The sequence below is a fragment of the Simochromis diagramma genome, unplaced genomic scaffold, assembly GCF_900408965.1.
Source record: "Simochromis diagramma unplaced genomic scaffold, fSimDia1.1 OVJJ01000602.1, whole genome shotgun sequence".
NCBI lineage: Eukaryota > Metazoa > Chordata > Actinopteri > Cichliformes > Cichlidae > Simochromis > Simochromis diagramma.
The window spans coordinates 6,990,294-7,017,344 of NW_024387040.1; the positions used below are offsets into that span (position 1 = coordinate 6,990,294).

General features: G+C 41.8%; 1 protein-coding gene across 11 annotated transcripts in view; it reads right to left on the reverse strand.

The window, feature by feature from the left end:
* Positions 1 to 27,051, reverse strand: part of si:ch211-285f17.1 (sickle tail protein homolog) — a 117,396-nt gene that overhangs the window by 66,975 nt on the left and 23,370 nt on the right. For 3 of the 11 annotated variants that reach the window (XM_040044444.1, XM_040044442.1, XM_040044439.1), the window contains exon 1: positions 21,964 to 23,547. The exons of 1 other annotated variant lie outside the window; for it this stretch is intronic. In XM_040044444.1, the coding sequence (XP_039900378.1) occupies positions 21,964 to 22,306 (343 nt within the window). In that variant the 5' untranslated portion in view covers positions 22,307 to 23,547. Of the gene's footprint in view, positions 140 to 21,963; positions 23,552 to 27,051 lie in introns of those variants that run through there. 7 more of the 11 variants (XM_040044441.1, XM_040044438.1, XM_040044443.1 and 4 more) reach the window with 6 other exon arrangements.

Genomic DNA, 27,051 nt, shown 5'->3' on the forward strand with positions numbered 1-27,051 from the left:
CTTTTCTTTCTGGTAGGCTGTGGTAAAGTATGTCCTGATAACCAAGTCTTTTTTTCTTCACACTCACCCAGAGTGACACAAACTAACACACTGCCTCAGTCCCAAAACTTTTTGCTCTCTCCCGGTAGATCTACACTTCCACTGATCCCTCCCTCCCTCCGTCTCTTGCTCTCTCCCTCTCTCTCTTTCTGTTAGACTTCCTGGGCTGCTGTTTATGCTCCAATCAGGCCTTCCAAGAAACTACCGCTGCCCCTCCGCCCACCTACTCTCTCTGAGCCAGCAGCGATTGTTTGGCAGGGGCTTGTCACATGTAGACGTCTGTCTGTGAATGTGTGTGTGTGTACCCTCATGACTAAGGTTTTTTAACCTCTTGCCACTATCTGGACCTCAGTCACAAGAAGAAGAGTTCGGGAGACGCAAACTATGAGCTAAAAGAGCGAAGGTGGAGGGAGGATAGGTTAGGAAGGATAATGCACAGTGGGGGCTGCCAGCTTCAGTCTTACTGAGACAAATACACTTTTTCAGGCATGGGTAAAAAGGGGGTTGGCTGTGTTGACTGAGAGCTGGGGGGCGTGACTGGAACTTTCTCTCCAAATCCAACAGCTTGTTGTTATAAACCGCAATGAGGCTCAGCCCGTCACAGACCTCAAAGCTTGGTCTCCACAGCAAGTTCCCTTTACCATAGCCTGCCAAAGGTTTTCACTGTACTGTATGCACTCTCACAGTGCCAACCTCCAATTCACAGTTTCACTATAGCTGCCCAGCCCCATGCATCCCCAGCTCTTTCCAGCCTCTGAGTGAAATAAGAAAGAGTAGAGGTGTGATGTGTGTGTGTGTGTGTGGGGGGGGGGTGCAGGGCAGTGAGGTGAAAGGTGATGTGTGGGAGGGGACAGGTTGACAGCAGCACACTGAGCTTTTGTTGGCTCTGTTAACAGTTCTATCATCACAAGATGGTAACACCATGCGGGGTGTGGAAGTCCTTAGACAACTCAGGCACCGCGCAAGCACTTCGACTTTGTACCTCTTATAATCTGCTATTAAGGTAAAACTTTGCACTGGAATAAAAAGAAAGCATTTCATTCAGAGGATAAACATTACGATTTCTGGATTATGAGACAAACATAGATGATCTAAACCACTTTGTATGATGGTAAAATGAAAAATCACGGCACTGCAATGGGGAAAATAATAAACCAAACTACTGTAAGTTTGGCAGATTAAAGCGGATTCTGCTCAGAGGTGTTTACATAGATCGTTTCAACAATAAGGCTACTGTAACTCCGCAATTTTCTTTCAAATACATTTGTTCCAGCTAGGCATGCGAGTCTTTTTAGAGTTCAGCCGCATGGGTAGATTGGGGGGTGCCTCTGTGCCAAGTCGAATTCAGGAAACATTCATCTTGTTGTTTAGTCTGGGCACCATGTGCTGGAGCAGGGAGCCTGCTCTCCTTCACGGACCCCTCCTCTTGTGAACACAAGCACAAAAACCCCCACGCTGACAGACATGATCCGGACAATCACAACTGCGGTTCATTGTTTAGGGGCTCAGATGCACAAAACAGCAAAACTTCAAAGCAGCAGTTAGTACAAAAACGGCATGAAAAGATCAAATGTGCTCAGTCACTCCCTCGGCAGCTCAGGTGTGCCGGCATGTAGGCTTTGTACGTCAGCATTTATTTCTCCTGCTTTTATCACATAATAAAGACAGAGAAAGAGCTTTTGACTCTGTGCACGATAACAGAAAGCAGGTGCAGTGATGTCTATACAGTGCCGTACTTGGATGGGTGTGTACACATATGTAACTGTATGCCCATGTACTCATGAACATGTTTCTGGACTTGTGTTGCCATAAGAAAGTGGAAATACTTCTTCCTTACTCTCTTCCTGCATGCACATTATAAACAGGGCCCACTCTGACTAATCCTCTAGCACTAAATCCTTCCAGTGCTGAAAAGACATTCAGAAAAATAGAAGTGGAAGCAAAATAAATCAAAACATTCGGGATTTAACGGCAAAGAAGCAGGTGAGGATTACACCTGAGGCTATTCAGCCTGGCGGCTCAGCCTGTGCCAGTCTGCCACCAAGGAGCCGAACCTGCAGTCACCCAGTGAATGAGCCACCTGTGTGCCTTGGAAGAGGCTGAACTCAGCCGTGCTCGTGTAAAGCAAAGAGAGTGAAATGACAAGCCGTTCGCTTTCAGTAGCACAAATGAAGATTCGGGAAAGGAGGCTCGCAAGCTAACTGTTTTTCCTCTTTAGGCCAACGTGCTTAACAATCTAAAGATGACTCACATGAAGAAAAAGAACTGGATACACTGTGTCACCTCCTTTTATCTGAAAAGGACAGCTTGTCATGTGACCTTTGCTTTAAGCCAGCTGATGCATTGCTGCTGGATGTGTTAAACAAGGCTGATACAAGGACTGCAATGTAATGCAAAAAACCAAAAAACATTTGAAACCTACTGGTGACACTGACATCTATGATTTTAATGTACTTTTTTTGTTTTTTCTCTTCTAACATTTAAGCAGCGTTAACAATGAATAAACTCTCAGCCTTTTTAATTGTTATTGATGTATTTATCAACTGTTTTTCCATGAAGTTGAGTCTATAAGTGGCACAGATGGAACAGTCAGTATATAAACTAAAATAATACACCTGTTTATATCTGTTTTTACAGTCAGGGGTATTGTTGCTGAGTTCTTTTTACTTAAAAACTCTGAACTCAAAGTGACAGTTTTTGTTGGCTCTTATTTTTGGTTTTAGTTTGCAGGGCATCTTTCAAACTGATACAGAGCGCATAACAAAAACAGCAAAAAAAGGAGGCACCAAAGGCCTTGGCTGCCTTCCACCCAGATCCCACTCTACCCTGTGGACCGAGCTGCCTTTTACATATATTTAGCCTGAAATCATCTAAAGCCCCGTTGAGCTGCTGCTCTGTATTTTAAAGCCACTTTCATAATCTTCCACAGGGAGGCTTCAGAGCTGAGCTCATGGCAACAATGGAGCCACTGGACGAGTGTGATCTCTGAGTCAGCATCGGATACTCTGAGAGGAGTCTTATTGAAGTTTAGGCTCACTGCCCTTCAGGTTTGAGGGACTGTCTGAGGATGATGAGCTATCATTATGTAAACAATGCACAGTACCGTGCATCACAACCTGTGTTTAACCCATCACAAACACACATCTGAGCCTCCAGAGACCCTACCAGTCAAGCCCATAATTTGATGTAGCAGCCCGATGAATCTGCTGCCATTATGCATTTCCGGGGAGGAGATCTTAAACGGCTATTGATTAAATAAATTAATAAGAGCCTGAAATAATGAGAATGCGAAGTGAGAGGTGTGAGATCACAGCTTGGCCGGAGAAGTGAATGTGGCACTATGAGGCCAGTCTGATTGTCCTGTGGCCCACTGCAACAGTGACAGAAAGGAACAATGAGACATAACTCACCCAGGAAACATAGCACAAAGGGTCAGAGGGGTCACATGACTCTGTTTCTGTTTGTCTGTCCTTGAGTCACACGTGCATAAATGAATTAAAGTGGCAGCACCGGAAATTATATTCTACAGAGAGCATTATGTGCATCATTCTGTGGTGAAGACTGGCCAGCACTGATCTGTCAGAGTCAAAACTCAGAAGCAAAGAACAAGACAACCAGAGCGAGGCACCGAAGTCATCACAGATTAAGACAGGAAGCTACTTCAAAGTCAGCTAGCCTGCTAACGGTTTGAAAAACTGGCCTGTGATTTTAAGATCACAGCTCTGAATGTAAAACTGCACAGACATTTCAGTAAAGAAACTGGTTAATACAAAGTAAATTACATAAGCGGTTAATCAGGAAGTTTACAATTTTAGATTATTGAGAAGGAAGTGAGGGCAGCTATAATATATCTGTGGCAGTATGGAGATGTTCACGAGAGAGGGTAGCGAAAATTTTAACCTAAAGGTCGGAAGGAGCTTCACTGTGTGTTTGTGAATCTAGAGAAAACATATGATAGGGTGCCAAAAGAGAATCTGTGGTACTGTATGTGGACATGTATGAGGACAGTGAGCCAGTGGTGAGGTGTACAGTAGGAGTGACAGAGAGGATCATGGTATAGGTGGGACTATGCCAGGGATCAGCTCTGAACACCCTTCTTGTTTGCACTGGAGATGGACAGGTAGACAGATGAGATCAGGCAAGAGTCTCTGTGGACTGTGAGGTTCACAGATGACGTGGTGCGCTGTGAGAGCAGGGAGCAAGTGGAAAAGAGATGGAAGTATGCTCTGAAGAGAAGAGGAGTGAAAGTCAGGAGAAGAAGGTTGAGTAGTTTGGACACAAAGTTAGAGAGGCGAGGCTAGGATGGTTTGGACGTGCAGAGGAAGAAGAGTGAATATATTGGACAAAGTATGTTGAACTGGGGCAGGAGGAAAAGATGGAGACCACAGAGAAGGTTCATGGATGTGAAGGAGGAAATGCCGAGGGTTGGTGTGGCAGAAGAGGATGCTAGGGATAGGATGAGACAGATGAAGTGTCATGGCACCTCGGTTCTTGACCCAGTGTTTGGGGTTTGGACTTTTTGTCATTGTTTAGTTTCTCGAGTCGGTTTCCATCTTTATTGTGAAAGTCTCTTGTCCTATGTGCGTTAGGTTTACTTGTGGTTACTCTGTTTCATTAGTTAGCTGTGTTCCCACCTGTTACCTATCCTGTTATTATCCTGTCTCTTTAAGAACTCAGTTGGTCTCTGTTTCCGGTCATGCTGTCGTAATTTCCTCGTGTGCATGCACTCTGTTTATTTCAATCGTTTATTAACCTAGCTCCAGTTAATAAAAACTGTGTCTTTCATTTGGGTCCTCTCTCTCCATTCCCAGACACCTGATCGTGACAGGAAGATCCTCTAAAGGGAGTAGCAGAAAGTAGGAGAAGACACAAGCAGTTCTCTCCTTCAGGAGCAAGCGTCAGAATGGCTTAAAAACTGCTTTACATGAGGAAAAAAAGGAATCCAGAATAGAAAGAAAATCCATTTACAACCATGTGCAGTTGTAAAGAATTATGTTAATTTTTCACACCCTTTAAATCTTTACTGATTGATACTCATAATGATAATGTCTTAGGTCTCAGCTTCTATCAGCATTAATATTGTAATTGTTAATATATCTTAAATCTTCTGTATATTACAAAAACAGCTCTTTCATCCCAACTTGGGCAAAAGATTAAATGCATGTTTTGGAAGTGGTTTCAATGTAACAGCTTGTAACGCCATAAAATACAGAAAAAAGGGTCCAATAAGAGCCGCCGGGCAAAGAATATGACTAAAAACCACAAATTCTTTTCAATTTAACAATTCACCCCATTTTCACTCGAGTCAAAGACTCCAGTGCTGTAGGGTGTAATTATGTGAGCAAAGTATTACAAATACAACACAAAGAGACATTCATGCATTAAAGTGATTAACCAAACTCTGATTCAACACACCCCTGCCAAGTTTCAGCTTCTTCTTTTTTTTGCTGATTCTCGGCTTGTGGGCCAGTATGATGGAGTCCTTATGGCTCGCTTCAAGACAGATTTGAAAAACTGTGAACCCGCTGTTTAAATCTACAATAACTCACGCCAAACAGCTGGATCCTCACTTTGATATACAAACACGTGTTCTTTATCAACCAAGCTTTTCATGCTTTAATAAAAAACTGTGAATAATCGTCTTTGCTTGACAAAACATTGGTATTTTGAAAGTGGACTCAGGGATGCTTTTAAAGTCCATGTTATGTTCAAATGTTAGGCAGTGTTCGACCTTGCATACAACTCTGACTTTCACACAGTGCAGCCCGTTGTTTTGGCTACTGCAGCAACATTTTGACTACTAAAGCGCAGCGTAAGTGAAGCATGAAGCAACTGTCAGAATGACACAAGGGACGCTCAAAGATAAGGTAATGCCATTACCCTCTTGTCCTCCACAGACATCCGCTTTGTATCAAATTGCTATACCCATGAACCAACAGGTCTTAGTGAAAGTCTGCAGATCTGTTGGCCAATATTGAACTATATATCTCCATGTGTGTTGTTCAATTTCCACTGATATTAATAATATATATATATATTTTTTTTTAACAGAACCTAATGCAGAAACTGTTTCTGTTAATCAAAAATCGAGCAGAGCAGTACCATGTCCTTTGCTCGGAGCACATGTAGCAGTGTACGCAGCATAGCTGAGTAAATAGTGGCATCTTTGGTACATTCCATGCTAGTTTGTAGAAGTTACATTGCTGGAGATTAGGGTTACACGATTATGGCCAAAATGATCATCTCGATAACCATATCAGATCTCAGATTAGTCACTGATTTTAGTGGGAAAAGAAGATTTTTATTGCACTTTCAGAACACTGCTTTCACATCTCCACATCTGTGCAAATCCGTGTTAGCAAAGGAAGCAATCTGCAGCAAGGTGCAAAGACCAAAGAGACCAAAAAATTCATTTGGTGACTCCAAGCTATTGTCAGAATGGTATCAAGTGTTTTCCTGATTCTCTTATTTTGGCAACCTTATATAGTATATTAACACAACACACTGCCAAGTTATGGGAAACAAATGCTTACATAAACACTTCCTAAAAGCTCTGAACCGAAATTCCATCATGGGAAATATGTCAGAATTTAAACTCCCTAAAAACTGGTATCTAACACCAAAACTCTGGTAAGGTTTGAGTCTGAACTTTGCAAAGACACAACAAAAATGTCCCGGTTAACAGGTGAGTTCACTTGACATCAATCAGATTATTAACCCGAGGCATGCAGGTTTACAAAGCGAAAGAAATCTGAGACTAACCTGTGAACAAAGAAGTGAGAGACAGACAAAAGGCGATGACTGATGGAAATGCTGGGCCACCAGCTGGGTTAGTCAGTCAGGTCAGGCTCTCTTCCTCTCCCACCCGAGTCTACATCTGGCCATCCCTCCATCCCTGCCTCTCATACATTCTCTCTGTTACGTAACTCTTTCAAATCACAGCAAGTGCAGCCCAGGAAACAATAACAGTAAATGCATGTTTTTTGTTGTCACAGAAATGTGATTCCTAATCAGGTTTATCGAGTAATAAAAAGCATTTAGCTTAATTGAGTTTGCCCCATAAGTGCACTTTTGTGCCTTCTGGTGCGAGACACGAATTACCGACTTCATAAAATGCATTTATAATGTCCAAGAATAATGAGACTAAAATATTTATCAGATGTTTTATGTAATGTCACAATAAAAATGAACAAATAAGTATTCCCTATAAGCAAGGGCTTTAAAGCTAGCTGCATCGTTGCAGCAAAATATTTAACATGCAAAGCATGTCTGCAAGGAATTTAGAGATAAAGCAGCCCTAAAGATATAAGTAATTTGCCTATCCATAAAAGCACTTTTTCCTGGTACTCTGGAAAATGTTTCAACGATGAATAATTGATGATTGCTGGTTACGCATCACATTAACTGCTGGCTGTCTCACTGTGAACTGTGGGCCTCAATCAGCAACTTTGCATACCCTTGTTGACTTCCCATTTATGAGAACGCTCCCCGTCTGCCTGTCAAAGGATTTTATGGGATCACAAAACAGCAAACAAACGTGTTATGATGCAGCACTGAGAATTAATATTCTGCCTCCGAGAAGATAAAACGACAGCGCAGAGAAAACAAAAGAATTATTGCTTTCTCATCTCAACTGTGGCAGTTCTGCAGCTCCGTGTGGTCACAGTGTGAAGATACATGATAAATCTGTCCACGTGCAAACGCACAAAGTGGAAACCAAACCGCTTTTGGTATGCTGACTTCACTTTTACTCTAACTTTACCACCACTTGCTTGTGATGAACAACTGGGAGCAGTCAAACACAGAAGAGGATGGTTTAATGCAACAGGGCTAGACGCACGCACACACACACTGTGTGTACCTCACCATCCAGGAACATGACACAAACCATCTTTCCTGACACTATACACCTGTGGATTTGTTTGTCTTGAAACTGTTGTTGTTCAAAGGCGGGTAAAAAGAGACGACTTCACACCAGAGTACTCCAAAACTTTCTTTGCATGCAAAAACACACTCTACTGCATTTCCAAAACAGTCACATCTGAATCCTGTCCTTGTTTCACTGCCAGTTGTATAACAGCACGATGGCTCCTGTTTGTCCTGCCTTACTTTGTCTTTTTCGTCCAGTCTCTCTGGTCATAAGAAATCAAATCTTATATAACAGGGGATGTGAGATAAGGGTTTCTGATGCCTATCAAAGCCATCTACATTTTTCTGCTGGGCGGCTTGCAAAGCTGTTGGTCAGGACGGATCAAGACAAATGGCCACTCGGCTAGGCGTAATTCTAGGAGACAATCGTTGTCAGGAAGCAGCTTCAACAAATAATGGCTATGAATAATTGACTTGTGCAGAATGAAAAATAATCAGATTTAAAGTTTGCACTGAATCACTGAATGTTTAATTTGTTTCCACTTCTTAAACCCCTGACAACACATTAACCTTTTTTTGATTAGATTCCTGAACTGGAATGTCTTAGTTCGGAGTTTAGATAAAAATAAAATGTGAAATAATGTGGAGAAATCGACTGTCTCAGAATTCTTCCCAGTTTTCTGTGAAATATTAAACCTCCAGCTGTTCGCACCCGTTCAGCAGAAATCCCCTCATTCTCTGCCTGCAAGCTCAGGCTGAAATGCTGCGTCAGTCTCATGATAGCTTTAGCTGCCTAGCTGAAAACCACGCTTGCCTCACCAATGGCTTCATCACACAGCCACACTGTATTATTCCCTTTTTGTAAAAATCCCCAGATTTAAATGTGGGTGGGGGAGGAGCGCACTTGATCCCTTATTCAATGATTCTAGTGTTTAATACTGTAAGAATGTACCAAAGATGCTCAGAGGCACAGGGCTGCTGTCAAACCCATCTCAGCGTTTCATATTTAGGGGGAAAGAAACTTGGCGAGAAGTGAAGTTTTTAGTCACAGTGTAATTGAACAAGCTGTGCTAGCAGGGATAAAATGAATAAATGTCACATCATGCACTTTGACAAAACAGCATGGGAGAAGTGAAACTCTAGTGTGGGGAAAAATAAATCAAGTTCAACTTGAAATCCTATTAGCTGTACAGCTGAGGGCACTACTGTACATGCCAGGGGCTACTGAGCTGCAGGAGTATGTGAAGAAGAAGACACTTTCACCTAAGTCAAAGATTCAAGTGCTGTAAGATGTAATTATGTGATGTGATAGGAAACCTGAATCAAAAGGAAAAGATGGCGTGTGCCATTTTTGACCAGGAAGTCTGTTTTATTTCTAGCCAAAAAAAAGTTCAATTTAAAATCCAATGCATGAGGCATAAATCTCTTCTCTTTTAGCAGAAACAAATATAATATGATCATTTTCTACATATTCCTCGTGTCGTGTGAAGAACAGACATGCTACTTCTACATTTAATATTAATATCAAAAGACCAATAAAGCTGGATGTAAAAATACACTTAGCTGCTGTGTTAGAAGAAACAAAAGTCAAGTAAAATGACATGTCAGACACATAATTCAGGACAAAATGATAGAAGCAGTAGTCTGTGTTATGAATCTATTCTTTTCATTTTCTTATATTAACCGAAAACCAGTTTATAATTCAGGGTTCACGGGTTAGTGCCATCTTAATGGCTTCAGAGCAGAAAGAACATGTACAGCCACTGTGTTAAATGTGGTTGATTGAGACCCTGCTGAGGAGATGGCAGTTAGATCACATCTGTTTTGCAGGAAAAGTGGTACATTTGAAAATTGGCTCAATTATTTTTGGTTAACGCACAGTTAGGCTGCACATACGGAGCTAGTGCCTGTCTGAGTCCAGTGGTCGTTTTAGACAGTATTCTCTCATCGGTGCTGTTGCCTTTAAAGGTACCGGATAGGTAAGGAATATGTTTAAAATAATAGCTAAAAGCAATCCACAAGTATGTCTCACACATCTATGTATTGTGTCGAAGAGATGTCAACTGCAGTTAAAATGGGTTCTTACTGAAGCTTTGTGTAATAGATGGTATGGTAGTCACTGCCATGGTTCATTACATTGTTGAAGGATGCTTCTCTTATCTTCTTGACTTCAATAAAAACTATTTTAACTAATGTCTGTCTTGTAATAATAGCTTAAAAACTGAGAAAATGATTAATGTAGCTCTATACCCTCATTATGAAGTTAATTTTGTAGTATAAATTAATAGGCAGAGGTTTCTGACACAACGTTATGCACAAATTGCTCAAGAGTTGTCTGCTTGTCGGTTGTGAAAGAATATTGATCGCTTCTCAACTGGCTGGCAAATAACTCAAAGCGGTTGCTAGATGACAATGAGGGTGTCGCACTAAAACCCTCTTTAGGATTGCTTTGGTTGCTAATAGGTTGTCGTGATCAACTGTTGTTTTCATGGGAAAGGCTAACTTGTCTGCAAATGCTCACCAACCGCTAACCAAACGATAGTGAAAACCTGAAAATGTGTGACACCAAGCACTTTTGCCTCCAAAGTAAAAGTTATGCCAACACTTTTCAAAAGATTTAACAGTCTCTGTTTCCAGTATATGGAATATGGAATAAGGCTACACTCACACAAACTGTCATCATGACTGTCACACGTCCACAATGGTGGAGAAGTTAGCGTGTGGTTAGCATGACTGGAAAACCTCAACAGAAAGCTACTCTTGCCACCTCTTGTGCAAACACAGTGGGTGAGAGAGACAGTGGGTTGTCCCTTTTCCAGCATGAAGAGGAAGACGAGAGAGGTCCGATTCCCACTTAACTGCATTCAATAACAACAATGGATGAATAAAGCAGGGATTATAAGTCCACTAGGGTCCCACGGATGTCAAATTCATCATCAGACAGTAAATGTGAGGGTACGTGTCTGCCTGCATGTTGACTAATTTACATTTAATTTTCATTACTATGCACCAACTACGCCTGTGCCCAGGCGGCACACTGCAAGTGGACTTCAAAGAAGTATAACAGGAATGATTACTCTCCCTGTCCGTGTCCATAACAGAGTTTAATCCAGGCTTTAGCTCTCTGTAAATAATTAAACAAATATTAGTTCAATGGTGAAAATGCCTTTAAGTAACTGTAGTTTCCTTTATATTTGATTAAGTTATTTTTAGCTTCTTTATTACTTTTTGGTGCTTTTTTGAATGTTTAATAATTTTACTTGCAGGTTATATGTTAGCTTAACAGTAGCGTTATTTTGTTAAAAATCCCTCATGCTTATACGCTCAGCGTTCAGCTTGCAGCAACAACACAGTGAGCATTTCAAAACCATCTACAAAACGGTTAACCAGGGTGTACCGGACCATCTATCCATCCATCCATCTTTTCAGTTTTTACTTAACCATTCATCCAATTTAGGGTCACATGACTGGAGCCAATCCAAGCATTCATAAAGCGCCCCGTGAACATGGCTGACACAAAGAAGCAAAAAACCACTCACTGCTAATGTACCACCACAATCTCGAATCAAACATTGGATGTACTTCTTGTTTACTGGACAGCTATATCAAAACTTTCTGGTAAAACACTGCCCCTTGGTGGTTCAAACTTTAGGTAGAAATGTCAAATTATTAAATTATGCAAACAAAAACTAACTCTAACTATAAGCAGCCACTGTACTTTAGTGCTTTGGTGAATGGGAACAGTGTGAGAAACAAACATAATTCTCTACTGTTTCACCTCATTTATAATGCATGATTACTCTGGCTTTAAACCCTCAGTGGTGCTGTGATGAGCCAAGGTCAACTCTATACTCCAAGTTTTTGATTAACTATTTGATTATCAAAAGCCTGAAGCAGCACAACTCATAAACATTTAACGACTGGGGGGGGGGGGAAGCCCCTCTCACTTGACTCCTGGCATTTCACCCCTAAAAGTAAAACCACACACATGCTTCAGGGTTTACGGAGAAACTGAAACAGTTGGCTTTTGCAAATAAACTGAGGTGGGATTTTAGTAGCGAGAAAACACTGATGGGGGGTTGAAATAAATCTCAAGCAGTGGGGATTGCCTGACTTATCAGTTTCACATTCACAGAGAGACTCTGAAAAAGGGGGATTTTTTCACTCTGAGCAACAGTTGGCTTCACAGAAAACACTTCATGTGTCTCAACTTGCAAACCCAAAGCAAGCTATTGCTGAAAGAGCTGTTTACTCATTCGCTACTCTAACCATTATTTATCATCCATGCAATGAATCCGGTAGAGTACCCATAATGTCCCCCGCCAAAAGGGGAAACCTCCATATCAACCACGCAGGTAACTACAACTCTGCGTAAACAAACGTTTTCATATCGCACCTCACAGCGAGCTTTATTAAATACACGTTGTTACATGTACCCGTATGAACTGTCTCAGGGCTACAGCTGTGTTGTGACTAAGAAACGTCATGTGTGCTGCCAAGAAAATATAGAGAAAACCTGCAAAATACAAAAGCAAAGTTCGAACCAGCTATATCCGCCTTTTTTCCCCCCGCCTCCAACTTTTTTAATTTCTCCTCTTCATCTGTCTTCCGCTCTCACAGGAACAAGAGAGAGAGAGAAAGGGAGTGATAAAGAGAGAAGACGAGGCCTATACATCAGTGGGATTTAATGCTGCCTCATCTTGCTCAGCCCTCGTATCACATGGTGTACAGCATCAATAATTTTTACGAGCCAGCGCCTTCCTGTTGGAACCACACGCTCCAATCAGGCATCTTGGAACTCATTTTCCATCTTTATTTTCTGCATGTAATTACATAAAGACATTTAAAAAAGAGCCAGCCAGCCAGGATATAATACCACTAGCTGGCTGAATGGTGATATTAAAAGACAGGATGCTGGCTGTGTGCTCGACTTCTTTGACATAAATAAACGAAAAGTGAAGAAATGTATAAATTATCTACATCTGATAATTTATAAATTATCTTACGTGGATAACTATCTGGATCACAAATGAACAAAGTTGAACAGTTCTTTAAGAAATCAAGGTTTCCTTTTATCTTGTTTATTTGCTGAGCTCTGTGACTGTCGCACCAAATATGATATCTTCACAGTCTTCTGTCACTTTTAGTGCAGGGAACTGGAACAGAAGAGTGCACTTCTGAGGCACTAAAAGCTGCTGTTGCAGTAAAGGGGCACAGACGACAGGGTAAAGTCAAAAGGGAAAATCCGAAATGACTGTGGTGCTTCAGACATGGATGATGCTTCAGTTTTTGATTTTGTAACTGCCATTTACTGAGCAAAAGGAGGCTTTTATTCCAGCGGGGAAATGGAATTCTGTTAACACGAAGTATCCATTTCCCTTCACAAAGATCAAGGAGCAACTAAAAAATCAAATGCGCTCTCTGAACTCAAGAATAAATAGAGCCCTAACTGACAACCAACCAAAAAATGTACTTTCAAGAAAAGACCTTCAATGTATGACCTGATGGAGGATCTCTCAGGGCCGTCTGTCTACTGAGCATCTTGGAAGTTTCTGTTTTGGTAAGTGGGCTTAGACATCCTGCTTTATCAAACGCACACCACACAGAGTGCACAAAGAGGCCAAATGAAACAAACTTGGCAGATAGAGAAACTTTGGGGTTTCACTCAAATGTCTGGACACACTTTCAGAACAGTGACTGATTGTTTTCTTTTTATGTTTCTGATAAATGATTTGCATGAGGAGTATTTAACCAGAGTAGTGTCAGCTAAAGGTCAGCAGGGCTTAACCCAGAAATTCAGTTTCATTTTCATTTTCATGTCTGCCTCAGTGTAACATAATGACAGCACAGTGTCTACGAGAGCGACATTTCAGGGAAGGAAAATTGATTCCCCGATAGAACGACAAATTTCTACATTGTTTAAGGCAGAAGAAGCACAAACGAAACACTGAAACTTAAAAGGGGCTTGAAAGCAACATCATGTTCTAATCTAGCAGCCACATTGGATCCTATGGTACACACAATCTGGTAACTGGTGGTAGATGTATACTTGTTCTTGGTGTTAGTTTGGTTTCTACTTTATTCCTTGTATCCCTGTTTATTCCTGCCTCCTTTATGGTTTTCTGTCTGGATTGGTCTTTTTTGTTCCAGTTGTGGCTCTCGTCCTGTTTTATTTCGTTGTTCTTCTCTGTATCGCGTGTCTTGGTTAACTTCCTCCAGAGTCATTACGTGATTTATCCCCGAGCTGTGTTCCCACCTGTTTTCCATTCAATCATTATCCTGTGTATATATTGTCTCAGTCTTTCTTTGTCCTTTGTTGTGTTCTCTCTCATGTCTTGTGTCCTTCCTCGAAGTGTGAGTTTTCTTGAAAGAGTCTTAATGATTAACTACTTCATCCTGACCTGCTTTATTTTGTGTTAAATGAGAGCTCTGCATTAATGTTGCTTTTGAGTTTATTTCTCATTTCCTGAGGTTTGCATTTTGGGTCCAACTCCTTCCTGATACACAGCCTGTGCCTGACAGACTTTCTGTGTTAACACTACAATGGACTGGTGACCTGTCTAAGTTCTACCCTGCCTTTTGCTGCAGGGTACAACACACACTCACAGCTGGGACAGGCTTCGCTCCCACCCCGACTACCATGAACTGGACAAGCAGTTAGGAAAATGGATGAGTGTGCACTTTTTTTTTCCCAGAATAAATGAGGAAATGATGCCAAATCAACATGAAAGTGATTCATAGGCATAAAGACTGGTGGACAATAAATTTGTCTTGTTTAATCTATTCGCAAATAAAACATTGCTTTATATGTTTTATATTTTAGTTTTTGTAAAAAAAAAAAACCCAGGTTCATTGCTGAGTTTTAAAGGGTTTTGGTGATTTGTAGATTGGTGATATTTCTCAATGCTGAAGAGAGCTTTTTGGGGGAGGGGGGTTTCCTCCTGAATCAAGTGTTCATTCCACTTCACTCCAAATGTGTCTTGACTTGACCTTCACGGTCTTGTCATCACTATAAGGTCACAGTAAATGGTTACAGCACAAAACTCATTTTTGAGTTTTCACAGCAAAAGCTTGTTTATATATTTCCTTACTGTTTTTTTTTTGTTTGTTTTTTTATTGACTGTGTAGCATATCCATTGGCCAAATTAAGTTGTATGTGAGCTTACTATGTGACATGTTAGTAGACTTATTTTCCATTGGTCTCCACATTGGACTGTATATAAAAAGATGGCATTTGACATTAGCAATGTGGCCACTTGCATCTTTCTCCGGCTAGAAGTGACGATATTTCAATGACAGGGTTAAGTATTACATAATCAGCTAACAATAGCATCTGTTAAGTGTAGCAGACAGCTAAGGGGTGAAGTTACTATGCAAGCACTCTTCTCAAAGAGGCCATTCTTTTAATCATGCATAACTAAGGAGGAACAAAAGGAACAAAAATCAGCTAGTGTACAGTGAGGGGTTTTTTTTGTGTGTGTCAGATGTTGCATATTTATTCCTGCTGTAGGTTTTGTCATTTTGGAATCTCTGGAGACATATTTATAGGGCTGAAGTGGATGTTTGGGACACTGCAGTTTCCAGCACTTGCATGTTGAGTAATTCTTCAGTCCACAAGATTAGTACTCATGGCAGATTTATGGTGCAATGGTTGTGTCTGTTTGTGTATGCATTTGCCTATGAAGCACTTACAAAGAGCCTTATGCAATGTATTTGCAAACATACTTGTGCGCAGTCCTTCAAAAGATCAACAGCATGTAGAGCTCAGCGTAGATGACGCTGTGCATTAGTCGAGCGATTACTGGTTTAAAAGTGAGCCGGAACAGGGAAAGGAGTGATAGCGGATGTGGCCACAAAGAGAAACGCGTGACCGTACAATAATACAAAGAAAAACAACAATCAGACGACCCCCTACATGCAAGCGTTTGGCGACAGTGGGAAGGAAAAACTTTTAACAGGAAGAAATCTCCAGCAAAACCAGGCTCAGTGAAGGTCAGGCATCTGCTGAAGCCAGTCGTGGCTCCAGGAGACAGTTTTCACTGTTTTAACACTTGTTTCAGCTCCTTCAGTACAAGTTTGCTCTTCTCTGCAGCTGGATGAAACACTAACAGCAGATAAAGCAAAAGTAGCCCACAGACTGGTTGTTTATGAACCTGCCCCCTGGTGGCAGAACATACCTACAGCATGTAGACGATAATCTGAAAAGCTGTCTGTACTCAGGACCATTATTCTCACTGTTCTTCAACACCACATGGACATGAGAATGGACACAACAACAGTCCCAGTAAGAAAGGTAATAAAGATATTTCCAAAAAGTATTGAACAGTTTCTTTCAAACATACCTTCAACACAAATCAAAAACAGCTTTGCTTCTTATCTGTACAGCACATGGACATAACATTTATTTAAATAACTCGAACGATTAATGAAACATATTCATGAAAATCCAGTTCCCCTCAACCATCAAGGAAATAAACACAGCAGGAGCTACAGAGACGAAAGTATGAGAACATTTTGCAGTTTTGGCATACAGCGATTTTTGTGCACACACACTCATGCTCACCCAGACATGCTGAAAACCACACAGACACACTTATGCGCACGTACACATTTGCCCGAGGGGCAAAAAGCTGTAAGAGGGGGAGGTGGAGACATATTGATTTCTCTGTCAACTCTTTGATAGAAAACCCTGAGGGAGCCCTTGCATCCGCTTACATCCCTTTAGCTGAGTGAATTAACCACATTTACGCTTAGGGCAAGAACACACAAGCATTGCATTAAACTGAAAAAAATCTAATAGTGAGATGTCTACTCTGAAGGAATTTTATGCCCCATTTCCAGTATTAGCTTTGAAGAAACTGTCTGTGTAATCAAGCCAAATGACAGGCCACAGAGGAAAGTAAATATGCAAAAGACATGTAGGGCTGATAACCAGTTTGACATCAACAAGTGAAAATGCTGGAACTTGAAGTCAGGGCCGGCACGAAAGAGATTAAGGCTTTTGTTTTATCCTTAATCTGACATGCAGTAAACCCAATCCCCTCTGCTGTCTCTCTGTGAGAACCACACCACACAGCCTCCGGAATCAGGAAGAAGCATCGCTGCCCCGAGCTAAACCCCCAAAAGAAAAACACACACCAGACTCAACAGTACACACTCATGAGTTAACACATAACCAAAGTTATTTGTTCTTGCTCAGTGGCCCAATTATTGTCTGCATTTTTTTCTTGACGGATGAGTCACATTTCTTTTTCTGAACACAGACCCCGGGTCCACACACACCATTAACTCACCTACTCCCAGACTGACTCACTGGACTCCTCTTCAGTCACTAGGTACTTATTGACAAGCCAATGACAAAGCTAAGCCGTCTCCCACAGCTGAGAAAACACCAAGGCTTTGTCGCTTCCTCCCTTGCGGCATTTGGAGGAAAAGTTCTTTCAAAACTTTAGTCTCTGCTAATTGACTTCAGTCAATAGAGGCACAAAAGCTCCAACCTTAGCAAAACATGCTGCCTCCTTTAAATTATGTTGACATTTATGGTCAGTATTTTAATTTTCTGCTGGTATGCTGCTACTGCTCTCACTGTGTGGTCTTTTCTCGAATACTACTGAGATAGCGCGGTGCATTTCTTTTTCATACGGCGTAAAAGATTAAACATATTTTCCTCAGTCGTATGCAAATGAATGCGAACAGCAACTCATCATATAAATCCCAGCAATGAAAAATTGTGATTGCTTGATTCAAGGTGGGAGTGCTGGGGGTGGGAGGTGGGGTTGCTTAAAATCAACCCCCTGCTTACTGACATCAATTTGTCAAGTAAATCACAAAAATGTGGATGGTGAAAAAGGTAAATGGAACTCAAACCTCTTTTGGAAGAATGAAACGCAGCTGACAGATCCTCAAGAATGAAAACTTTTATATAAAAAGTCACTTAAACTGATTCCTGAATTCAAATGACATATCTGTTTTACTGGGCCAGTTGTTGTGGTGGTGGGAGCATTTTGTATTCTTAATAACTCTTGTGTGTCTGATGGTTGTCAAAGAAGAAAAAGTCTGGGACAACTGGTGGCTTTAAGAGTCACGAGAGACTGCAATTACTGTAATCCCCACTTTTGGGTTCAGTTTCAAAGAAATGGATGATCGCATCCCAATTCAGAAACGCATTCCCATCACACAAAACAGTTTCTCCTACAAGGAAGTGAGACAGCCAGTCATAGATACAAACTGTCCCTATTACTCAACATTATTAACAATTAATGATTGTGCAAAGCTGTGAAATATACTGAAGGGTGAGCAGAATTACATGCAGAAACATGTAACCCAGTGAATCACGTCCATATGCTGCTAACACTGTTGTCAACAGGAAGCAGTCTTAATAACCTCTGACACTTGAAAACAAGCTGAAGCAACTCTTCACATACTGATGTGGTAACACATTTCAAAACCACGCGAGGCAGAAAAACTCAATAAAACCCGAGTGCAGCCCATGTCTGGACTAGCTAAGCAAATGCAGACATAATTTACAACCTTTTATTGACACACTTTCTCAATCACCAGACGGTGAGGTCATCCAGAATCTGAGCAGTGACTTTTATCTCAAATGCATCTTGAGAACAAATCCTTGCCCGACTGGTCAAAGGATCAAAGGATTTAAATGCTTATTCACAAGCAGCAAAACTTTCAAGTTTCAGAAGAAATACAGAAAAGCGTCTGCGAGGTTTGAAGATAGCAACGACTGATGTGAGTTAGAGAAAGGTTAAGTCATTATCAGCCAAAGTCTTTCCAGACTTTAACCTTTCCGTGGAGTTTTATCAACTTCCCTGCTAGCTTTGCACAATAGTTCGGGTTGATGTTTATGGTTAACTCTTTAATTCCAGAAAATAAAAGCATGAAGATGAATGGACTGCACTTTTAGAGGATAAATAACAGTAATCGTGCCTTGAAAAGTTGGAATATAAAAATATACCTTCATCAGTTAAGGTAATACAATCTTACTTGGTTTGGTACACTCAGTAAGTAATAATGGTTGATAACAGCGACTGGTGTGTAACTGATGTTATAGCGGAAGTTATCTTGTTGAATTCTCACTTTTTTTTTGCTATTTTTCATGTTTTAGAATTGGTTGTAGGTGTGAATGTGAGCGTGAATGGTTGGTTGTGTCTAAAGCCCTGAGATAGACTGGTGACTTGCCCTGGGTGTCACCCCCCTTTCACCCTACAACATCTGGGATAGGACCCAACTCACACTGTGATCATGAGCAGATGGAAGAAAACGGATGGATTGTTCACCACGGTGACCGTTGTTTACTGTAACTGCAGATCACCTCCAAAGTACAGCTTGGTCTAATTAATCCTGGTCTGATTATTCTTTTCTAGTTTTGAATGGCAGAAGACTCGACTGAACTAAACAGACCCCAGACCTCCATCCCACCCTACATCCTTGAGAAGAATTTTTTGCGAGCTAAGCCTTATCATCCAACATCAGAGCCAGACCTCACTAATGCTCTTGTTGCTGCAAATCCTAACAGCCGGGTTCTAAATCTTTTTCAAAGCCTTCTCAAAAGACGGAGGTTTCACAATCACATTCAGGTTTAAAGCCTGGGTGTCAGCTTCCTTTTTTCTGAACTTGGCATACTCGATAAGAAGTAAATCCAATCTATAAATGCACATATAAGATGAGCGACACCTAAAGAAAAAAAGTGTTTGACAAAATGTTTGATAGTGGTTTGCTGCAGTGTTTTGCACCATCAAGGGAAAGCTGGACTTTAATGTATGCTTGACACTTGTATTACACCCTCCCTGGACAGGAAATGTCAAACGGATTTTGCTTTTTTGGTGGAAGCTGCCACTTTAAGGATGAAATTGGGCCCTTTGGTGAGCAGCAGTCAGCTCTGAAGCTTTCACACGGCGGAAATGTCACCTGTCATACGGACTTACTGTTTGCTAGCACTATGTGCATCACTTCTGTTTGACCCTCTGGGTCTGTGCTTTAGCTACCGTCATGCCCTATAACTGCAATTAGCTTGGGAGATCGAGACCTGCTGCCGTCAGAACCCCCTGCATTAACCAGCCTGGCTTGTATAGAGACTATGAATGACTAGGGAACACGAGGAGCTGCCCATTAGATTGCAATGAAAGGGTATTTAATAGTGCTGGCCTACTTAAAATCGATTCTTGGGCAGCACATGACTCTATGTAGTGAACAGCAGTTCCATGTCCTGTAAAAGTAAAGCGTGATGTATCAAAGGGTAGAGGAATCACTCCACTGTATAGCCAGTTTCTAGAGAGACTGAAGTGCTGATGCACTGGCTTTTCAGTGTAGAACTTCAAAGTTACTGTCCAGAAATGTAGAGTTCTCTCAGCCTTCAAAAAAAAAAAGCTTTTTGAAATGCACAGTGGGACATGGGTGAAATATAGAGAATACACACAGTTAATCTATTCTTTTTCATGGTCTTTTGTGAGTTTATACGTGTGTGTGTGGGGGTGGGTGGGTGGTGATGGTGGCATCTTTCAATAACCAATTCAAATGCTGTCAAAGCTAGACAGGAGAAAAAGGAATGAAGAGGAGAAAAACTCGTGGAGAAACAAAAGTGAAGAGGGTGTAGTTGAGACAAAGAAACACAAGACAGTGAGCAAAAGAAAAATAATGAGTGAGATGGGAAAAAAGCAGAACTGCGCAAGAAGATAAAAGAAGAATTACTTTAAAAAGTAGAATAATGCTTTCTACGTCCTTCAGCTGAAGGTGTATGTTGTGTTCAGTTTAGATTTTAGGTTTAATTTCCTGCTCCTATCTCTTCTTTTTTTTAAGTAGCTTAGTTACTTGTATTGGAAGCAAATGAACTGAGTAGAAACTGACCTTAACACTTAAAAAAGGAATCCACTGTGTAGAAAGGCCATTTATTTCTATAACACCACAAAGAGCATCTGGTTTCCAGTACAAACTGCCCCCCTTATAACCTGTCTTTACTGCAGGGAGGGATTCGCACACAGAAACAGCTCCAGACCTGTTGATTTCCCAGCATGCCCTGCTTACATTCCTGACCTCCTTCTGTCACTCTTTTACTTGACTCACCCCTGTTGCCTACATCGACGTCACCCCCCACACTTAAAACCCCCTCACACTCCTCAACTGCTGCCTCTGACTACAGGCTGAGCAGTCGAGAATGATTCGAGAGTGATTGTCAGTTCGCATTTTAAAAGATAAGAAAAAAAAGATAGTAACAGCTTGTATGCACAGAGGACACAAATTTCACCCTCGTGCAATCTTGGTCAAGTTGCCTTTGAGAGTGTGAGGTGACTGTGTCCTGATGAGACATGAAAGCCGCTGCCCTGCAGAGCTGTGAATCTAGTGAGAAGGCCAAAAGGGAACGATACTTTGCTCAACCTTCTTGCCTCATTTTTTTCAAAGAAAAATGTGCACCCAACAGAGTTGAACACAGTGCGATAGTGAAAAAAGATCCCATAAACAGTTGTTTCTCCCAGCTCAGACAGATCATTACTCAGTGTCCAAAGACAAACCTTTCCCATTTGTTTCGGTGAGACCAATACATCAGCACAGGAGAGTTAAGGCTACAAAAGGCACAAGAGAAGAAACATTGAACACCACTAATGCAACATGGTGTCCAGCAAAAACTCTTTTTTTAATCCTGCTCTCGTTGGGAGGAGTCTGGCATTCAAAAATCCTTAAAACTCATGGACATACGATTCAAAGTGGATGCTCTGATTCCTGTTTGATCTGCTTATTGGCTGTGGGGACATGTTATCGTCAATGAAAATATATCATTTTTTTCAGTCTGATTTCAAGGCCTACGAAGTGCACATGCTTGTACCCATCCGTTGTCACGAGACAGGGAAGAGACAGCAGATAAAAGTCATAAACCAAAAGTGTTTAACAGTCTATAAGGATGCAGACAACACAACTTGGACCATGACAGTAGCAATGACTGCACTGTTTGCAAGCTGAAATCAATTTGTAATTTCTAGTTTCTACTGCGAACGGATCATATTTTCACACGTAAAACATTACTGCGGTGTGTGTTTGTTTATTACTTACTGTGTTTAGAGCCTTGCTGGTGACTTGACACTTTAGGTGGGCTGATCCTGCTTTTGGGAGGGACCCCCTCCATATTTTGGCTCTTCTCACCTGGATTCTGGCTAGGGGCCTGAATCTCAGACTGGGTCTCACTCTGTGCTTTGTCCCGTGCCACAGCTGCTGTTAAAGACTTTTGTCTGCTCAGGATAGCATCACTACCTGCTCTCATCAGCTTCTCGCCCACGCTCAGGACCCGGGTTCGACCTGCAAAAGCAGGCGCACTGGGGTATTCCTTCCTTGGGGAGGGCAGCTTGGATCCACCCCCTGCCGGAGGGGGCCGCGAAAGCCTGGAGGCTTTAGACATCCTGCAGGTTAGTGGATCAGTAAAGCTTCTCTATCCCTCTCAGCTGATGGTACTGCAGCTATGTCCCATGAGCAATCCAGAAGTTTCTTAGGTCTCAGTGAGTGTGACTCTGTTACTCTTTAGCTCCAGCGTGCTGTGTGGTGGTGCAGGTAGGCTGACAGGGCCAGACGGAGGGAGGGCAGGAGGGAGGGCACTTTTGGGAAGCTGGGTGGGAGGCAAAAATGATGGTGAGGGGGTGGGGAGCTGTGTGGTTGGAGGTTAATAGCTCCTTGGAAGGTGTTGCCTTCTCCTGGCGTGGCCTTCTGAGATCATCATCCAAAGCAAACGGTAGATGTGTGTGTGTATGTGTTGGTAAATGGGTGTGTGTGTGGATAAACCTGTGGAGTGACAGGATGTGCTGTGCCAAATGCAAACAGAAAGTCAGGTCTCCAGTGTCAGCGCATTCCGGCTTCTTAATCCCCTCTCTGCCTCTCTTTTCGCGTCTGTCACACTCTCTCGTTCTCCATCGCCCTCTCTCTTTTTCTCGTGCCCCCTCTCTTCTTCACTTACGCTCATAATATGGTTGTCAACTTCTTCTCTTCTACTTCATGGTAAATACTTCTCCCCCATGTCACTGTCCTCTTGCGCCTCGTCTCTCCTCTTCCCTTTTGCTTCGGTTCACTCGCTCTTCTTTGCTGATGCACAGCGGGTAACCATCCCAGCGCTCCGGCAGGCGGTAAACAGAGAGAGTGAGAGGAAAAGATTTAGAGACTGCGAGAGAAAACGGGGGAGGAAAAAGAGCACCGGGGATACAGAAAAAGTGCCGGCAGAGGCTTTGTGGAGGAGCCCTGCTCTTCAGGTGCAGCTGCTCAAGCTGTTCCAGATGTGTGTGCAGCACTTCACGTCATCAGCCAACCGCTCAGAGCCACGCTCTGGTAGAATCACCACTTCACCTCGTCCTATTTTTCCTTTTCCCTCTCTTTGTTCATCTTTTTGCTCTGATGGTCTCTAGTTATTAACATCCAGTCAGCCTGTAGCCTTCCCAATGTGATGAGATGTTCGGCTTCCAGAGGCAGGAATGCACACACACGCACACACAACACACTCAGTGGTGGAATTTACAGAGAATTACAGAACCCTAAGAAGTGGAATGTTACAGCGTGTGTGTGTGCAAAACACACACAGTGAAGCTATTCTGAACTGCGGCACCGACGACATCGGCTGTGACAAGGGAAAAAAAAGAGAAAAGAAGTTGGCTGGGAGAGAAAAAGACAGGAACATCAAGCTCTTCTCTCTCTCCGAATCCCCCAAAATACTCTCTTTTCTCACATAAAGCAAACACATTTCTTTTTCTTTTTTTCTGACAATGTGCTTGAAACAATCAGCTGACCCATGAAATTTCTTCTACAGCACACAGTGATCACTGCCAGACAAGCACATAAAAGTATGAATCCATGTTGGTAAGGCAAGCAGAGAAAGAGCACAAAGAAGCAGCTTTCAATCTTAAAAGCAAAACACTTGTCATTTATTTTTATCTGTTTATATGGTGTAAAAAATTTAGATATGTACATACATCTCTCTCTCTCTCTCTCTCTATATATATATATATATACACACAGTTTGCTGATGCTGACAGGCTCATTAACTCTACCAGCAGGTCACCTTTTTTTTTTTTAAGCTCTGAGGCTGTGGCACTTGTGTAATATTAACAAGGATGCAAAATGGACATGTGATATATTGCACAGGGATGTGATTGCGTGCGTACTGACTAAGCACTAGAAAATGGATTACAGTGAGCGAAAGGATCAACTGTGGCCAGGCAACACATTATAAAAGAGCAACAATCCACATGGACTGGGCTACGAGCTCAGTGATGATTTCTCTTTTTGAACCGGTTCTGCACCACTCAGATAGGAAAAAAAAAAAACACAGAAAAGTCCCAATACAGAAAAGCCAGATGTGACATCCACTGCTATGCTTGGAACTATTAAACCGGATGGCATGATTAAATAGCGCAATAGAAGTTTACATAGCAATTTAGAGGTAAAACACACACACACATGCACTCTCTGTACAGAAGATTCAAGCTCCTCCCTCCAGCGGATTGCCATTTTCACTACTAAGCCCTCTCATCATGATGGGAAACATTACTCATCATATAGATATGAAATAATAATTATATGGCCACATATCTGTATTGCTTTAGATAAAGAGCAAAGCAGATTGACCTACATACTTTCCCAATGAACCGTTCGCTGACAAAAATCTGAGGGCTAAGAACCTCATGGGAACTGCTGTATGTCAGATGGATTTTAGAAAGGGAGAAAAAGTGAAGAAGCTAGAGACATTACCATAAGATTAAACATCAGAATTGTGTCAGATTATATTTCTGTGTCACCCGTTTGGCAGAGTTCTCCCATGTTTACGAAATCGTAACGCCAAGGATTACGTCAATCCTAAAAAATAAAAAAAGTGACCGTGATAAAACCAACTCCATATAGGTTTTACTCTGTGACTGAATGGTAACTCTCTCATACTATAGTTGAAGCTGTTTGTGCATCTGTATGCTGGGAGTAAATGAAAGCCCTCTTTGTGGGCTGGATGCCTCCCAGGCTTGAAGCCAGTTCTGACTGTACAGCAGACAAACGCCGGGAACTTGGTTCAAAGGCTTTTAAAAACATATTATTTAGGCATGGGAATGTAATTTGAGTTTCCCAATTGAGCCTGCAATGTGATACATCATAAAATAGCAATATCCAGACATGGCATCGATGTGCGTTTCAAACTAAAGGAGCAAAACAATCACCCACAAGTATTCTACATTCAGAAATAGTCGACGCGTCATTTGAAACTTTGTAAGATCACAAAAGACGCAGGAATAAGTAGTAGGGTTTAAGAGTGTAATAACGGACTGAAACAGAAGATGGCAGCACTGCATGTACAAGGATGCCAGCTGCCGTTAAACCCCGAAGAAGAAGAAGCTGTGTCCCAGAATTCATAGCGCAGCCCAGCTCAGTTTCCAACAATGGCGGCAGCTAGTTAGTTTTAATATTACTCTTATTATTCTTTCTGGGTCACAAAATAAACGTTTAACATATTTTCAGGCGAGAATGTAGCTGCGTAAACCTCAAATATCTGCTCAGTTTATCAAGACACCACATATTTTCAAAAGCGCTCCGACGTTTTCGGAGACGTCTGTTACCCACTAGCTCGATAGCTAGCCGGGGGCAAGGCTCACTAGAGCCCGTGAGAGCACCGGACTCCGGGCAAATCGTTTTCAAACCCACTGCCGTCTTTCGCTACTCAGGTTAAATATATATATATAAGTCACTTAGATAACTTAAAAATGTTATTGTTTGGCTTTTTTTAGTATTTTATTTGTCCCTGAGTAAATCGGTTTGGCTGAGATTAAAGTTATAGTTTTTGTCTGTGAAGGTTCTCAGTCATCCAGGTCATTGTAGTCAAAGGAGCTTGCAAAGAAAAGCGTCTGGACTTCTTTAAGTTACTTGAAGACGTTTCACCTCTCATCCAAGAAGCTTCTTCAGTTCTAAGGTCAAATGGTGGGGAGTCCCAGATTTAAACCTAGTGGGAGTGTCCCCCCACAGAGGGACAAAAGGACCCCCTGATGATCCTCTAATCGCCTGAGCCAAGGTGTGAAACTGGGTGTGGGTCCCAATCAGCCAGGGTTTCGGGTGAGCTCATTGTGAAACCTGGCCCCACCTTATCATGCGAATTCCTGAGGTCAGATGGCCCAGGATGTGAGTGGGCGTTAAGGCGTCTGGGGAGGGAACTCAAAACTGGATTATAGATGGCAGAGAGTTGGTGCCGTAAACCACCGCCTCTGTTCAAAGATGGTCGCTCACAGTGGACATAGAGGGCTTCTTTCACTCCTCTTTCAAACCATCTGTCCTCTCTGTCCAAAATGTGAACATTGGCATCCTCGAAAGAGTGACCTTTGTCCTGCTGAGTCTTGTCCTGTGGAGGTGGCTTTTCTAAGTTATAGTTTTTACATAGCTGAACAAACGTCAAGCAGACAACTGATTATAAGAAGTGTGAGATATTTTAGATAGCAAGGAGTTTATTAAACTTCACAGAAACAATCTGCAAATTTCATTAAAATTTAATAAACTATCATCTTGTCTTTATTTTTAGTTAGCACATACCTTAAACACTTAAAGCTGTAAGCTAATGATAGTTATATAAGAGCAGATGCATGCTTGTGCAGTAAGCTGTACGTTTTACGTCCAATGGATGCATGATCTGATTAGTCGACTAATCGCAAAAATAATCAGTGACTAGTCGATTATCAAAATAATCGTTTGTGGCAGCCCTACTGTCAATGTTTCAAATATAAGCAGGGAGTAGGCAGCAGTTGGAGGACTGATATGTTTGAGTTGTGGCACTGTGGCATTGGTGGTTATAGGAGCAAAATCCTAGAAAACTTCTGCTTATGGCTTATATGTGTGGGTAGGAGGGGCTGTTTGGCATACTTAAGAACGTTAGAAGACTCAGCAGGGTTGTCTGAGTGCCTTTGTGGTATTTCTCTAATTAACTGCCTTCAGAATCTGACAGTTATTATTAGACCTGGGGGCAGAGGTTAAAAACTCACTCCCCATTAACTGAGCTGTAGCCTCAGCTTCCTGTATATTTTCCAGCATATGCACAGTTTTTGATAATCAGCAGAACGCTTGCTGTCAGACCTGACAAACGCCTGACAGAGATAGTCTAAAGCTGCTATCACGAACGTTTTTGTCATAATAGGTCAG